This window comes from Etheostoma cragini, chromosome 5, assembly GCF_013103735.1.
Source record: "Etheostoma cragini isolate CJK2018 chromosome 5, CSU_Ecrag_1.0, whole genome shotgun sequence".
Classification (NCBI taxonomy): domain Eukaryota; kingdom Metazoa; phylum Chordata; class Actinopteri; order Perciformes; family Percidae; genus Etheostoma; species Etheostoma cragini.
In genome coordinates, this window is record NC_048411.1 from 5,084,806 (window position 1) to 5,099,576 (window position 14,771).

A 14,771-nucleotide genomic window follows, 5' to 3' on the forward strand; every position below is an offset into this window, starting at 1 on the left:
TAAATTACAGAAATATAGCATATGGAATGGTCAAACCGAAAGTCTCACTTTTACAGGCAGTGTGTGACCCAAATAATTAAAAGCTCTTACGACAGGAATGTAGCCAGGGTCTTAAAACGTTACGCCAACTGTGATACAATCGAGCTTTATAAATGCCACAGAGTAGGCGAGCAGGAAATCAGCTGGGATGTTCACATTACATTCTAGGAATGTTCTGGTAAAATGTCATTGTGTGTAGTAATAACAAGCTCAACGCCATGCTAATAATTCGTTTTGGAAATGGCGATTTCATTTCTAAATTTGTGTTTCTCATATTTTCATTCAGTTGCTAGGCCTAACATTGATAAACTATTACCGTTAGTCTGATCAGAGGTTGACATCTTTGAGTGGGTGATGTGAACAACGTCACGACTACGACGGTCACCTGGATTTCTGATTGGCCCAGATCGCTGATACGGGTACTGCGCAAGAACGAGCCCATTAGCTAAAGGTACCAATATGGCGGAGGTAAGAGGGAAAACAGGGGAGAAGCAATCGATCTTAAATCGATATTTGTAAATGTTGTGTGCTATATTTTTAAATTCTATGTTATCGATTGAAGAAACAATAGTTTTTGCCTTCTATATAGCGTGTTTCGTGTCACAAATGTCATATTTATTCCTCTAAAATATGCTTGAATGTCTGGACTGATCCTTCACTACAAGGCCGCTGCGCCTCGCTCAGCTGCTTTGGTGTAGCGGCTGTGTAAATTGATACGTAAATTTTACGTTAGCTTGCTGGTTAAAGGAAATAACTGATTATATCTCGTTTGCTATGAATGGAAATTAATTTTTTCTATTTGGGCTAAATTAGCGGCACCTGTATTATAAAGAACATCCAACTCTATTGATTGCAGTACCGAGCAAACCAAATTACTGTTTACATTTCTCGATGCATAACGTTAACGTTACCAGTAAGCTTTTGGGTTAGCTTGCTGGATAGCTAACTGTTACAGGAGCCGACACTGCGTAAAATGACCTTTTATTTTTACTTAGACCGTCTCTTACGAAATAAATCCTTTTAATTCCGAGGCATGAATGTAAATTTGGCATTTATGCTCTGGTTTTATTCTTTTGCAGGCTTCCCTAGGGAGTTCAAGTCCAGGTAAGAAACCCTTCGCTATTAATTGAATGTCTTAAGTGTATTAAGCAGACACAGTTTATGATGTACTTAATTAATTGTATCTATGTTTTAATGACGCAATTTTGCACAACATAAATGTCAAGATTAAATTATACAATATCTTATGTTATCAGACAAAATTACTTTGAAATTGACAAAATGTAATGCTTGTCTTATTGCAATATAGTAGCTATATGTGTATAATATATGATATGTAGCATATGTGAATATTTTAAGTGTGCATCTTCAATTTTTTGTCTAAAAAAAGCTAGTGTTCTTAGACTGAGACATTTAAGATTCTTTTTTTTTTCCTTCTCTTTCTTACTCAGTTGGCTCTTTATCGTCAGAGGACCATGACTTTGACCCAACAGCAGAAATGTTAGTCCATGAGTATGATGACGAGAGGACTCTAGAAGAGGAAGAGTCTCTGGATGGAGGGAGGAATTTCAGCTCAGAAATTGCAGATCTTGAAAAGGTAAAAAAGGGACAAAATGTAACTACATGTAAATGTAACTCATTCAAAGATTTTAAAGTGCCAGTTTAAAGGCATTTGAAATGTTATTATGTATTTTTTATGCTAAAGACTGACACTTACAAAGCAGGGCTGCAAATATTGAAACTGGAAACAAAGTGTGGTATTGTACCACAATGACAATTGCTTGTGTGACCTTTATGATGCATGATATTTGGTGGCAGGGTGGGGTTTGCCTTCAGGCAATAGACTACAGATTCTGTACTAAATTTAAAAATTATTTATTAAACACTAAATATTAAATTTAACTAATATATAATTAATAAATGATATCTATCTATATCTACGTGGCTGTCTGCCACATGGTGAGTAAATGTTTGTACCAAAATAGTTCTGTTTTTCAGTCTTCCTTTTGGTGAAGGTGCTGCTTCTTTCTTCTGTTCCTTAGCTGTCTGCATGTCAGAGCTTCGCAGGGGGACGGGCCGACGCACGCTCACACACAATCACTGGCGCGCACACCAGACGCCAGCCACCACTTCAGTTCTGTTTACAGATAGCTAGGGTTTAATTCAGGCCAATTAATTAGCTAGTATGTGGGGATTTTTGGCAGCCAGCTTTCCAAAAAAAGCACAATGAAATTTAATGTTAACGGATCATTAACCGGTGACCGAAAAGCAGGTATCGGAGTCTCAGTTCACCGTCCGCGAGGCTCTGACACACACTCCGTGTTTGCGGACAGCTGTAGGCGTGTACTGGTTTATGTTTTGTGCATTGTCAGACACATGTAGCCACTTTCCTGAAACCTCTTGCGAGACTGACACAATTCCACATCAGCGTACATGTCCGACAGGTGGATATCACTCCATAAACTTTTTTTTGACAACATAGTTTAACTACAAACTGCAGCGGGAAACCCTGTATCATCTATCTTTCACTCAAGTAAAGGTGTGTATGTACATAGTGTAAATAGCTGTTTCAATTTTATTTATCACTCAATTACTTTTTAGTTTTTGTTTTTAACTCTGAATTTCCGCAGTGTGGGATCTTGTAGGAATGGTGCTGACTTACTTTGCCTCTCCTCTTGTTTCTCTACCAGGAGGGGAACATGCCTTTGGAAGAGCTTTTTGCCATCTATCGCTATGAGGCCTCAGCAGGGTCTAGTATAGACAGCTCCTCTGGAGACCTGACTGATGAGCTGCCTGACATGACTCTGGACAAGGTAAATAAATGCTGTAATGTAGTGAATAAATATATTTGGGAAAGTAATTAGAAGTCACTGCATTCATCTTCAATATGTAATTCAGGTATTCTGTTGATCACCCTTGGTCTGTCACAGTATACCATTGACATAATTATTTCTTTCTAGGAGGAAATAGCTAAAGATCTGCTGTCTGGGGACTATGAGGAGGAGACCCAGTCCTCAGCTGATGATCTGACCCCTTCAGTCACCTCCCATGAGGCTACCGATTTCTTCCCAAGAACATTGCGATGTAAGTACTTTTGTCTGTAGCTTTGTAAGATTTAAGCTGGCAATGCAATACAGTGCAATGTTTCAAAAAGAAGCTACCAAATTCAAAAAGAAATGTCAGTTCTCACTCACAAAGGGTAAATTGCCTTTTCTTACAGTTGAGCACCAAGTACTACATTAGGTTAAATGTGCAACTGATTATTCACATGATTCATTAAGTTGTCAATTGTTTTTAGATTAATAATTTAGTTTATAAAATGTCAAATAGAAGAAAAAAAATGGTTGTGACAAGTTCCCACAACCCAATCCGTTTTATTTAAATTACTTGTTTTGTCCAACAAACAGATTTTTTATTAACAAAAATATGACATAATAAGGTCTCATTCTCTGTGAATGCCAACATTCTGGCATTTATGCGTGATAAAAGACTTTGATCAATCAAATTTAAAAAACAAAACAAAAACTGTGCTCTTGTTGATTTCATTTTTTGTGTACTTGTTTAATGGAGTAATCATTTCAGCACTATGACATATTTTGCCAGTGAACATTATGACATCATGAACCAGCTGTGTGTGGATACTTTGAGCTTTTCAAGAGATTTAGGAGAAGTTATGTAATAAGTATGTTGGAGGAAATTCAGTCAAATATGGATACTAATTTAGAGTTTTAGAGATTTAATGTAACCAACAAGAAGGCAACTGTTCACCGATCTGGGAGACTCGCACATTCTTTCCACATTCCGCGTTAAGGGATTGCTGCAGACTTCTGCCGATCATGCAGCCAAAATCTTGCGTGCATACATTGTTGTGGACCTATGCAGTCACTTTTCCAGTACCGCTTGCATGTCCATGTGATGCAGCTGTCCAGGTCTTATGTCCGAGCCTAGCATGTAGCTGGCCGTTGTGAGAGCGGTCCAGCAGTCAGCTGTAAGGGCCATGAACTTACCAGGAAAAAAAAGAAGCTTTAAACGCAAGATTATTGTTGAAGTGATGTTGTTAGCTACTGAAAGTATTAATCGGTCAAAAGTTTTATTGTTGGTTAAACGGTTAGTTATTCACATGCGTGGAACCAGAATTGACACCAGGTGTGGTAGGTAAAGGATCAGGCCTTAGCACGCAGAAGGTGCAATTTGAAATGGTAATTTGAATTGGTATTTATGTGTTTATTATTTTATCAGCTAATGCTGTCTCCGATGGCGATAAAGAGTCAGAGTGTGATGAAGATGGCCCAAGCCCAGAGGACTCAAGAAAGGTAAATGTCACATTTTGGAACCCATTAAGAGGAATACATAACGTGTACTTTATGTTTTAAGTTGAATCAACACTGGTTTGCTAAACATGCCCCGAATTTTTTTTTTTTTTTTTTTGGTTTAATTTTTATCACAGGAAATAATGGTGGGATCACACTACCAAGCAGAGGTCCCTTCTGGCCTTTGTCACTACAAAGATGGAGAGAAAGGTGACTGCTGCTTTTTTAATTTTAACATGTGTGCCTGACATGTTCATTTAATGTGATTGCTTAATATGTTTCTAAAATAATATACACAAGGTGACTAAGCTTAATGTAATGTACTTTGTTATGCAGTTTATGAGGATGAAGATGAGTTATTATGGAGCCCAGGTATATTGCCAGAAAACAAGGTTAGAACATTCCTGTCGGATGTGTTGTCACGGACCTCAGATGAAAAGACAGTATGTGACAAACCATGGATGCATGTTCGAGACAATGAGCAGGTCAGTCATGTCTTTATTTATCAGTCCTCTCATGTAGTAACACAGTGACAAGCATTGTATTGACCATGTGTGTGAGTTTATGCAGTGTGTATCATTTTTTTCTAGACTCTTACCATACACCAGAGCAATCATGCTTTTAATTTTTTTTTATTTGTTTCTAAAGTTAATGTGAGTCATATGGCCAATATTCCAGTCTTGACCACTCCACTCTTTCCTCGTAGGCTTTGCGTGAGCTTGTCAAGTGCAACTACAACACCCGTGAAGCACTAGAGAGACACTGCAGCCGTTTAAAGTCCTCAAAAGGTAAGCAGAGGAAACCATTTCCTACTTTATGCATTAAGCACATGTCATTGGTATGTTAATAGCAATGAATACACTGTGAGCTCCTAGCATTAGTCAAAAAGAATTCTTAAATGTTGCTTATTAAAAGCTTTGCAGTCAAATTGCTCATTCTGTCAAACTTAACTTTTAGGTTTTGTATATACTATCTTCTAAATATCTCTGAATATTTCTCCCCCCTATAGCCAACAAAAAGCAATTCAACAACAGTGTTGGCTCAAAGGTTGAGTTTAATCAACACAATCAATCACTTACGGTCTATGGAAATATGAAAAAATATAGGTTTTACAAAAGTTTTATTACGGAATTGTTGTATGTCATTGTATACCACAATGTCATTTTTTTCTAACCTTTGCATCTAAACTTTTATATCTACAAATACCTGCTATATCTGCGTGCTGTCATTTTATGATTGACGTTCAAAAAAGCGCTTTTGCACACTTTTTTGGGGCAGGTGGGTCGGAAAATGTGAAGATTACCAGTCACGCTTGTTGAAGAAGTCCCGCATGTTAACAATTACGCATGCAAATATTTTATTTCACAACGTTACGGTCAATTCACCTGAGGAAGGTCTATGTGAGCAAAACCTTATTTGATACGCTTTAAAGTATTTGCACACGTAATGGACATTGTGCAGGACTTCTTCAACATGATGGATGTTCAAACGTGTCGATTTTGATATTTGATAACTTAATAATTTCATATCCAGTTGTCAACTTCAACATCATTTATTTAAAGTGCACATCACCAGTATCTCTGGACACTTTACAAGTTGCTTAAAAAACTGTTGTGTTACTCACTTTTTTTTTTTATGTTTTATGATCCAAGCAATTGTAGGCCGTCAAGAACCTTTTTAAACCATCATGGAATTACTGTCTTTGTAAAAGAAATAAGTAATTATGAATCCAAAATCAAGTCCCGTAATCTCAAATATTTCCAAAGAGGGCTTCAGTGTGATCGTAGCGCTTACAAATGCTTAGTTATCTGGCTTGAAACTTTAGTGACTTCTCATTCCATAATAATTCCAGAACGAAAAATCCATGACTGAACCGCAATTTAGTCATCTTGTTGTGTGAAAGGCGATCTTTTACTGTTTGCTACTGCTGGCTGTGTTGACCAATCACATAATGTCATGTCAGGAGACAGGCAGCTTGCTTGGCCAATAAATAACCCCAATAGTGTGTTCCATTTGATCTTAGAACTAGGTAGGCCTGCACAATTAGTTGTTATAAAATTGCAATCTTAATTCACCCTTTTCACAATAAACATTTTAAATAACCTTGATTATTTTTTTTATTTCATTTTTGGACATTGGTTCTCAATAATTTTACAAGCTGACTGCTCAACAAACTACTTTCTTCCGTGAGTTTTAAACAGACTGTATAAAATGGGTTTTAAAGAGCTCCCAAGCTCTGCAATGCTCTCACTTCTCTTAATTGAAGCCTCTGTGTTCACAGGCTTGTGGTGATGTACAATGTGCTCTAGGTTCCAAAAAATCAGTTTGGTACTTCCAATTTGTTTTGTCATGGTCAACAAAATCGTGGCAGAGAATCGTAATATCAATTCTAAGCAAAAGAAGTCGTGATTCCTATTTTTCCTTGAATTGTGCAGGCCTCAGAACCCAGATTTTTCAAGGTCAACGTCGGAAACATGCCCCCTTGAGCTCTTCTCAGAACTCAGACATCCTGAGTTCCCCAAGCTCAAAATCCTAAATTGTTGCCCAATACATCAACAGCATTGAAACCTGTAGTAACATACAGTTATTAGCACTTCTGTCTTATTTGTGTCACACTAAATCAGTCATACACACAGGTCTGTCCAACTTCTCTCTGTGGACATGTTGCTAGGGTATTTGTATGCACAAAAAAACAACGTAATGCGCTGTTATCAAAGGTTATTGCTGACAATGGCTAACTTTTATAGAGCTAACCCCACAATTGTAAATGGAACGCATTCAACTTGGGTGTGATGTCATTTCCAGCTTTGAGGTAAATGGAACGCACTATATCCTGAAACAAGCAGGAGGTCCTTGAATGTAGTCTGTGTGTATTGTTAGCAGACACAGGCAGGTCATTTAAGCAGCCCTGGATATGGAAACAAGTTTGATTTGGCCTCTTGGTTTTGGATAAAACATGTTTGGGAAGAAATTCTTAATGTTTGTATTTGTTAGTCCCTGTATTTTTGTTTCCCCTGACTGTGAAGACTTGGATAACAATTTTCAAAAGACAAACATATTTGTTAATTATTGTTGTCTGTGTGATTTCAATATTACCCTAGAGCGTAACCATATATCTGGTTTAATTTCAGAAAAATCACCTCCATGGTCAGAAGAGGAATGCAAGAACTTTGAGCATGCACTACAGATGTATGACAAGAATTTTCACCTCATACAGAAACATAAAGTGAGTCTTATTTCATAATCTTACGAGATTCCCCTTTCAGACGAGAATGAGAAAGTACACATATGAAGCCGTGAAAGTTTCTCATCCATTTTCCAATTACTGTTTTCCCCCACTCAGGTCACAACACGAACAGTAGCTGAATGTGTGGCGTTTTACTACATGTGGAAAAAGTCTGAGCGCTTTGACTTCTTTGTGCAGCAAAATCGGTTTGGGAAGAAAAAGTATAGCTGCTATCCTGGTGTAACGTAAGTGGCAGAAGAATCCGTTAAAGGTGCTCTAAGTGATGTCATACATGTTTAGGCTAGAACATTTGTTGTCACATACAGCAAACTGTTGCGGTAAGTGCGCGGAAGCACAGAAGGGAGGGGGAGTGGATGGGAGGAGGGAGGGGCAAGCTAGTCTCGTTATAACGTCAACAAGAAGTAATGTCACTCAACATCGCTTAGAGCACCTTTTAATTTGTTGTATTCTCTTTTGTGGTTTTGCTTATGTTTAATACAATGAGAATGACAAAAATGAAACTTACATTATTCTGTGTATCCAGTGACCTGATGGACCGGCTAGTGGATGAAGCGGAGGGACTAGCAGTGGACAGTTCCTCCTCTGTGTGTTCAGGAGCAGGTGGAGGAGGACGGCTGGAGGCCACCACCGACCAACAGCTCAGTCTGCTGAACTCCATCACTGCCAGCGACCTCACAGGTCAGTAATGGGACTTAATTCTGCCATTTTTTTTTTTCAAGTTACTATAAAGATTTTTTTGCATACTATACAATTGCTTTTAAATGGCATTTGTTACAGCATACTAGTTTGTGAAATTTTTATTCCATACTATTAAAATTGTTCATACCAGTAGCATTGATCCGAAAAAGTAATTTTGATCATATAAAACTAAGTGTATCCATCTGCGGCCTGCAAGAACCTTCAAGTTAGGCCCCCTTCAGTTTTGACGTTAGCCCCTTTCAAGCTGTGATTGGCTAGTGCTTGCCTCGACGCATCCCTGTGATTGGATGCTATGTGGAATTATGAGTGCATCAGTTCAGCCACGTTAGCTTACTAGCGTGGCTTGCTGGCTTTTACCATGCATTCATGCTACGCTGATTACAGGAAACGTGCCGAGTAAAGTTGTCATCTGGCAACTGGTAGTTCGGTTTTATTCATTTAGCGGCTGGCTAGTTATCTAGCATGCTAATTCCACTGGGCTTTAATGCTACACTGGTTACAGAAAATAAGCAGTTATACTGTTTTTGTGTTTTCTCCTATTTAAATGTGTTTTTCATAGAGTTTTTGTAACATTGTTCAGCCGACAACATGTTGGGGCTGGAAGGAGAGGAGTTCTCCCTATGCCCCCCTCCCTCTGGTCACGGAGACCCAGGCATGTGTGTCCGAGGTCTGAACACAGACTTGAACCAGTCTGGCTGACCAGAAATTAATTCTTCTTTGACGCTCTAAAGCAGTAGCCTACACATCAAGTGGCATTCTGCTGTCCCTAGCAACTACTGTTTTGAGGCAATGAAGAATCATTTATTCCCTTTTTGGTCTGCTAACTCGGAGTGTAACGTACAGGTACAGTGCTGGGTATTGATAGAATACCGCTTTAATGTTAATTTTGTTAGGGGAATTTCAGTTAAAATAACTATATAAAAAATTGGATATAAAAACGTTACTCTATCCTATTAATCAATATTCAATTAAATTGTATTTATATAGCGCCAAATCACAACAACCGTTATCGTTTTTCACAAAAGAGCAGGTGTAGACCGTAGTCTGTGATGTTATACACAGAAACCCAACAATTCCCACCAAGAGCAAGCCCTAGACAACAGAGGCAAGGACAAACTTTCTTTTAAGAGGCAGAAACCTTGAGCAGAACGATGGCTCAGGGCGGACGGTCATCTGCCTCGACCAGTTGGGGGTGAGAGAAAGAGACAGAGAGACAGAGAGAGAGAGAGTGTGTGACTGACTGACTGACTGACTGACTGACTGACTGACTGAATTAATTAATTAATTAATTAATTAATTAATTAATTGTAGCGGAAGGTGTAGAGCAGGAACGTGGAGGCAGCAGCTGACTCCAACCCCAGATTCAGACTCCACAGCTCCAGAGCCAGAAACACCTTCAAGAAACAATAGGAGATAGGATATCACTCACTCAAACCAATAGAATTGGAGACTTGACCATTTTAACCCAACCCTATTCAGGAAACATTATTCAGAGCTGGTGTTTGTAAGATATTTCCAAATTGCTGACATTTTGCTCTGGAAAATCCCACCAGTAACACGGCGATGTGCACAGTATGCAAGGCTTTACTTTTGAGGGGTGCCACTAGTGTTTTTGTTGTTGTTGCACTGCTGTTGTATACTCTTACTTTACTATTTAACATTTTGAATGCCTTTTTGTTTTTGCATAATTATGGCTGCAAACTAACAGTCTTTTAAAATAATTATTTATTACTAGGTTATGTATTTTTGTTCTTTTTCAGTTATGACTGTCAAACTTATAAAGTTATTTGGCATTCATTCTCTATATGTATTTGTTCATGTTTTACAAAGGGTTTACCTGAGCCAGGCCATACAACAATGATAGTAATCATATCACATCCATGCAGGGTTAGTAGAATACAGATGTTAAAAAATATATATAATTACTCATTATATATTTTATTTTTTACGCACTGGTATCAGACCGGTAATCTGTATTGGCCGATACGCAAGTTCAGGTATCGGAATCGATATCAGGAGGGAAAAAATGGAACATCTTTACATATAGACATTTCATTTTTATGGCATAATGTACTGTAACTATAAAATTACATTTTTATAACAATTTTATGAAATACTAAACTATGACTTCTTAATCACATTACATGTAGCATTTTTATGACACTCTATGATATGGCATACTATGTGATGATTTTTTGACATTTATGGCATGCTGTACCATGAGGACCAATTTAGGGAGCCAGTGTGGTTGAGGCCCGCACAGGAAAAGTGCACAAAAAAACAAAATTGCCTTTCCATCTCTGTTATAAATGAAAAAAAGTGCCTCAAAAGTTCTTTATTTTACTCAGTAATGTGTGTCTGAACCCTGTTCCATGTTAATTGAGTGTCCTGTCTCTTTGCAGCTTTGAGCAACACTGTAGCCACAGTGTGCAACCCTGCAGAGGTTGGTTGCATGGACTCCTACAGCTTTCCCCCACTGGAAAGTCTCCATCGTGGTTCTCTGAACCACGACGAATCCCTTGGGTTCCCTTCCAATGGCGCAGACAACGACTGCCTCAACATGCTCGACGCTGGCTTCTACCACTCTGACCTGGGCCAGCTAGGAGGAGTGTGTGTCAACAAGGACTGCGAGCGGCCCTCCAAGAGACTCAAGATGGCCCTGCCTGACTCCTTTATCAATGACGTGTCTGTGGGTAACCTTGGAATGGACTTTGATGCACGACGGACAACGACGCACCACCATCGAATCACCGGCGCAAAAATGGCGGTGTCCGTCACAGACTTTGGGAGTATGGCTGGCAGCGGCGAGCCCAACGGTTTTCTGGGAGCACATGCACGGCATCACACGCAGCACACTGCAGCACTTCAGTCAGAGTGATCTTCCTCCTCTACATCCTTTTGTTCTTCCCTTTTGAAAAACCTTATCCCGCTTGTGCATAAGACTGACCTCACTGGAGATTCCAATTTGTTTTAATTCTATTATAAATATATATATATATATATATATATATATATATACTTTTTTGTTTTCATTTTTTGTTTAATATGACATCAGTGATGTCTATCATATAGAACTAAAATCTTGATTTCTCTCAAGAGTTTATATAGCCATTTATTTTATTCTCGTTTTGCGATGAGTCTTGAGATGTGTAACGTCCATGTACAGTGGGGCCCAGTGGCTGCAGTAGGAGAGTTGTGTATCTTCCTTCCTCGTATCCTCACACAACATCTTCAGATCTAGAGTATGTTTACTTGCCATTCTTTTCAGCTGCCAAAATTGACTCAGTTTTCTGTGTCAGTATTTAGTTGCTTGTCTTTGTTGTTTGAAGTGGTACTTTCTTTTTTAATTAGTGTTTGGTTTACAGGTACTTTCTAGTAACCAGGCTGGTGCAAATGGTTTTATTTGTCCCCAAATAAACCTTGCTAGATATTGTATGAAGAGCAACACTAGCATGGAGAAGAGCTTGGAGAACATGAAGTGTGCTGGCTTCAGCGGCTAAGGCCTTCGAGTTTGGTTTTCTTTTCTTTCTTTTTTTTTCCTATCAAAGCTTGTCTGCAGTTGGTCTGCTTGCTTACTTCTAAACTGTTCAGAGTGGCCATGTTGGAACATGTGAATGTTTGACTATTATTTATCCAATTTGGGTTAAATCCAAATTATAGATACTGATAATTTTTTTAATTAACACTTTTAAACAGCTGATGAAGAATACCTGTGCAAAATAGCATAACGGGAGTCTCCTTGTTTTACAGAGATATTAAGTTTTCTTTTGAAATCCTGCTCCTTATAGGAGGGTATCAATCAGACAAGCAAACCATAATAATATTGTAATGCTAAGATATTGGTTAGGTTCATAATCATTTAAACGTAGACCTCATCAGGCACTGTAAAGTGTGTATTTATTACATATACTTTTACCTTTTGAGCTTTTATTTAATCATTTCATTGATGCTATACTTAGGAGAGTTTAGTTGTATGTGCCCTTCAGTTGTAGGAAAAATTAAAGTTAGATTTTGCTCCAAAATCAAGTAATGCAATTTTCAGACCACTTAGCAAGCTCGGGTAAACCTGCTAGCAGTATTATCTCTTTATTTTAAGCCACTCAGATTTTGTATTTAACCTCTGCCTAACCCGTACTGACTAGAGAATGCCTTGTCTAATCTAGTCAAGTTTTTGGAGTCTAGTAGCAGAAATGGAGCTCTTGTCTCTTGACTGAAGTCCATAATTGTGAATTGTAAAATGTTTAGCGGGTCATTGTCAGTTTATTGGAAGCAGTAGTGTTTACTTAATTTATCTATGCATTGTGCTTATGAATAATTGGTTTGTTTCAGGGGTACATCATGTATGTCATGTCCATAGATTCAGTAACTTACCAATGTGTGTACAGACAGGATTCATGCTTATAAACCATTATTAAGTATGATCAAGTTATTAATTTTCCAAGGCCAGCATCAGAGAAGATCTTCACTTCTACTTTCATGTAAATAATTAGCAAATAGCCTTTAAAAAGTCTATAAATGACCTCTTACACTTGTTGATACAAAGGTTTTAATTTGATTCCTTGTCAAAAGGCAATAATTTGTAGATATGTACAGATATTTTGGGTTTTGCATTTTACCAGTTGACTTGGTGTTTATATTTTGTTTGTCTTTTTGGAAAGTCATGACCCCCAGAACACAGCTGAAACCGCGCATGCCAGCTGTGTCTGTTTCTCAAGTGTACCACTGAAAACGGCTTTACCCGAAGACCTATTGATATTACTCAACGTTGCAATTTTGCCTTCAAAACTTGCAGCCATGTGTAAAAGACACTCATCTTTCTTTTCTTATTTTTTTTTTTCATTTACATGTCTATATTTGTCTTGATGGTAAAGGGATGGCTGCTGCTCTAAGTATGTGGAGAGCTAGTTTCTCTTTTAATGCAATGTGCATAATGCAGTAGGTCCTCCAAGCTCTTCTAGCTTTAGCAGTGCAGTGGTATTTATTTCACCTGTGGTTTGTACAAAGACTCAGAAAAACTGTCAGAATGTAAAGGCCATTAAGTAATAGAAGTAGGTTTTTCACCACCCTGTGAACTCTCGAAAATGTGATATTTTATCGAAATCTCTGGTATGAGACTTGTGTGTGCAAGAAAGCACTAAACAAATTTTATTTTATATTTTTTATTGTGTTTTGAAGTTTAAAAAGAAAAATTATAGCAGTTGTGTTTTTGAAAAAGAAAACTCAAGTCCTTTGAAGAAAACAAACACCTTTTGTGAATAAAAACCTACAAAACTTAAAAATGTATATCCAGAAATATAGACAATCAAAAACTTCACTATGAGAAATGGTCAAGAAGCTATCTTTATTGTTTATAAGAATTGTACATAAACATTAAGTTTTTTTTTTTTTTTTTGTTAAACATTATTTTGTATTTTCTGTTGTACTTTAATACCTTGTGTACAGATCCAGAAATAAAGCTCTGGAAAAGGTTCAGAGATGATTGCATTTTCTTCATTACACAAAAGATTTGAGTAGGTTTACTCTACTAAATAAATTAGATTAAAATGTTGGTCTTTATTTTGGGGAATTATTCATCTCTATAAAAAGACATCCGCTTGAAGGCAGATACCTGTTTATATAGAGATGTCGTCTCTTCACTTGAAGAGACGACAGGTCTCTATTCTCAGGTCTAAAGTTGCTAACTGGACCCGGAGGACGGCAGAGGAAGTCTTGCCATGATTATCTGCTTGCTAAACCAGAACCCCCGAAATATTAGCTGTTGCCCCTAGAGTCATCTGACCGATAGTCGGTGGGTTTCAAGATTTAGGGACTAAGTACTAATTCCACTGTCCATCCTTACTTTACTTGTCATTTAGCTTGAAAGTTCAATCTTGACTTTGACAACAGCAGTTGAAACAAATTATCTAAGCTCAAGGTCCACTAATGTGCTCGTTATAGTGTTTTCATACACAATACACTGTCTTTTATTTGCTCAATTCTCATGGTTTGTAAATATTCAGATTTTCATATTGTCTGACCACCCCTTGAGCTTGGCCGTGCATCTGCTGATGAAAGCTGTGTGATATGGTTGGAAACAAGAGAAAGCAAATACGTGGACCTTGAGCTGAGGTTGTTTTTTCAACTGCCGTTTCAAAGGTCAAGAGTGACCTGTCTAGGTCAATGTTTAAGCCAACATGGAAAAGAAGTCATTAAAGTGCTCGAAATCACCAACATTTAAATGTCTACAGGCTCACAACAAAAGGAGCAAACTTTATATAGTAATGGAAATTGAAAGCATAAGCTGTGAGTGAGTTGAACGTGAGCTGAGATTGTCAATAAAACAAGCTATTTATACATGTAAAAATCGGAACGTTCTCGAAACTGTTGAAGACACAGCTTGTGGTTGAGGAGAACTGAACTGAATCATCCAGAATATATTATTTAGTTGTGATGTGGTCAAACTGCATGCATTTTGAACTGCTACTTGAATAGATGAA

General features: G+C 37.8%; 1 protein-coding gene across 2 annotated transcripts; it reads left to right on the forward strand.

Annotated features, from left to right (window-relative positions):
- Positions 1-425: 425 nt before the first annotated feature.
- mier3b (mesoderm induction early response 1, family member 3 b) lies at positions 426-13,769 on the forward strand. Of its 2 annotated transcripts, none has more exons than XM_034872153.1 (13): positions 426-507; positions 1,119-1,143; positions 1,491-1,636; positions 2,730-2,852; positions 3,000-3,123; positions 4,279-4,352; positions 4,487-4,559; positions 4,686-4,834; positions 5,056-5,137; positions 7,481-7,575; positions 7,693-7,820; positions 8,120-8,274; positions 10,698-13,769. In XM_034872153.1, the coding sequence occupies exons 1-13, from the start codon at positions 499-501 to the stop codon at positions 11,171-11,173; spliced, it is 1,659 nt and encodes a 552-aa protein (XP_034728044.1). In that variant the 5' UTR covers positions 426-498; the 3' UTR covers positions 11,174-13,769. The 2 variants fall into 2 exon arrangements, with proteins under 2 accessions (XP_034728044.1, XP_034728045.1); XM_034872154.1 differs by lacking the exon at positions 426-507 and adding an exon at positions 746-952.
- Positions 13,770-14,771: the final 1,002 nt, after the last annotated feature.

Bases quoted from the DNA above. Each gene is read 5' to 3' on its own strand.
- mier3b (XM_034872153.1), top strand. The intron at 1,144-1,490 runs GTAAGAAACCCT...TTTCTTACTCAG, and splicing joins CCTAGGGAGTTCAAGTCCAG to TTGGCTCTTTATCGTCAGAG. The intron at 4,353-4,486 runs GTAAATGTCACA...TTTTTATCACAG, and splicing joins GCCCAGAGGACTCAAGAAAG to GAAATAATGGTGGGATCACA.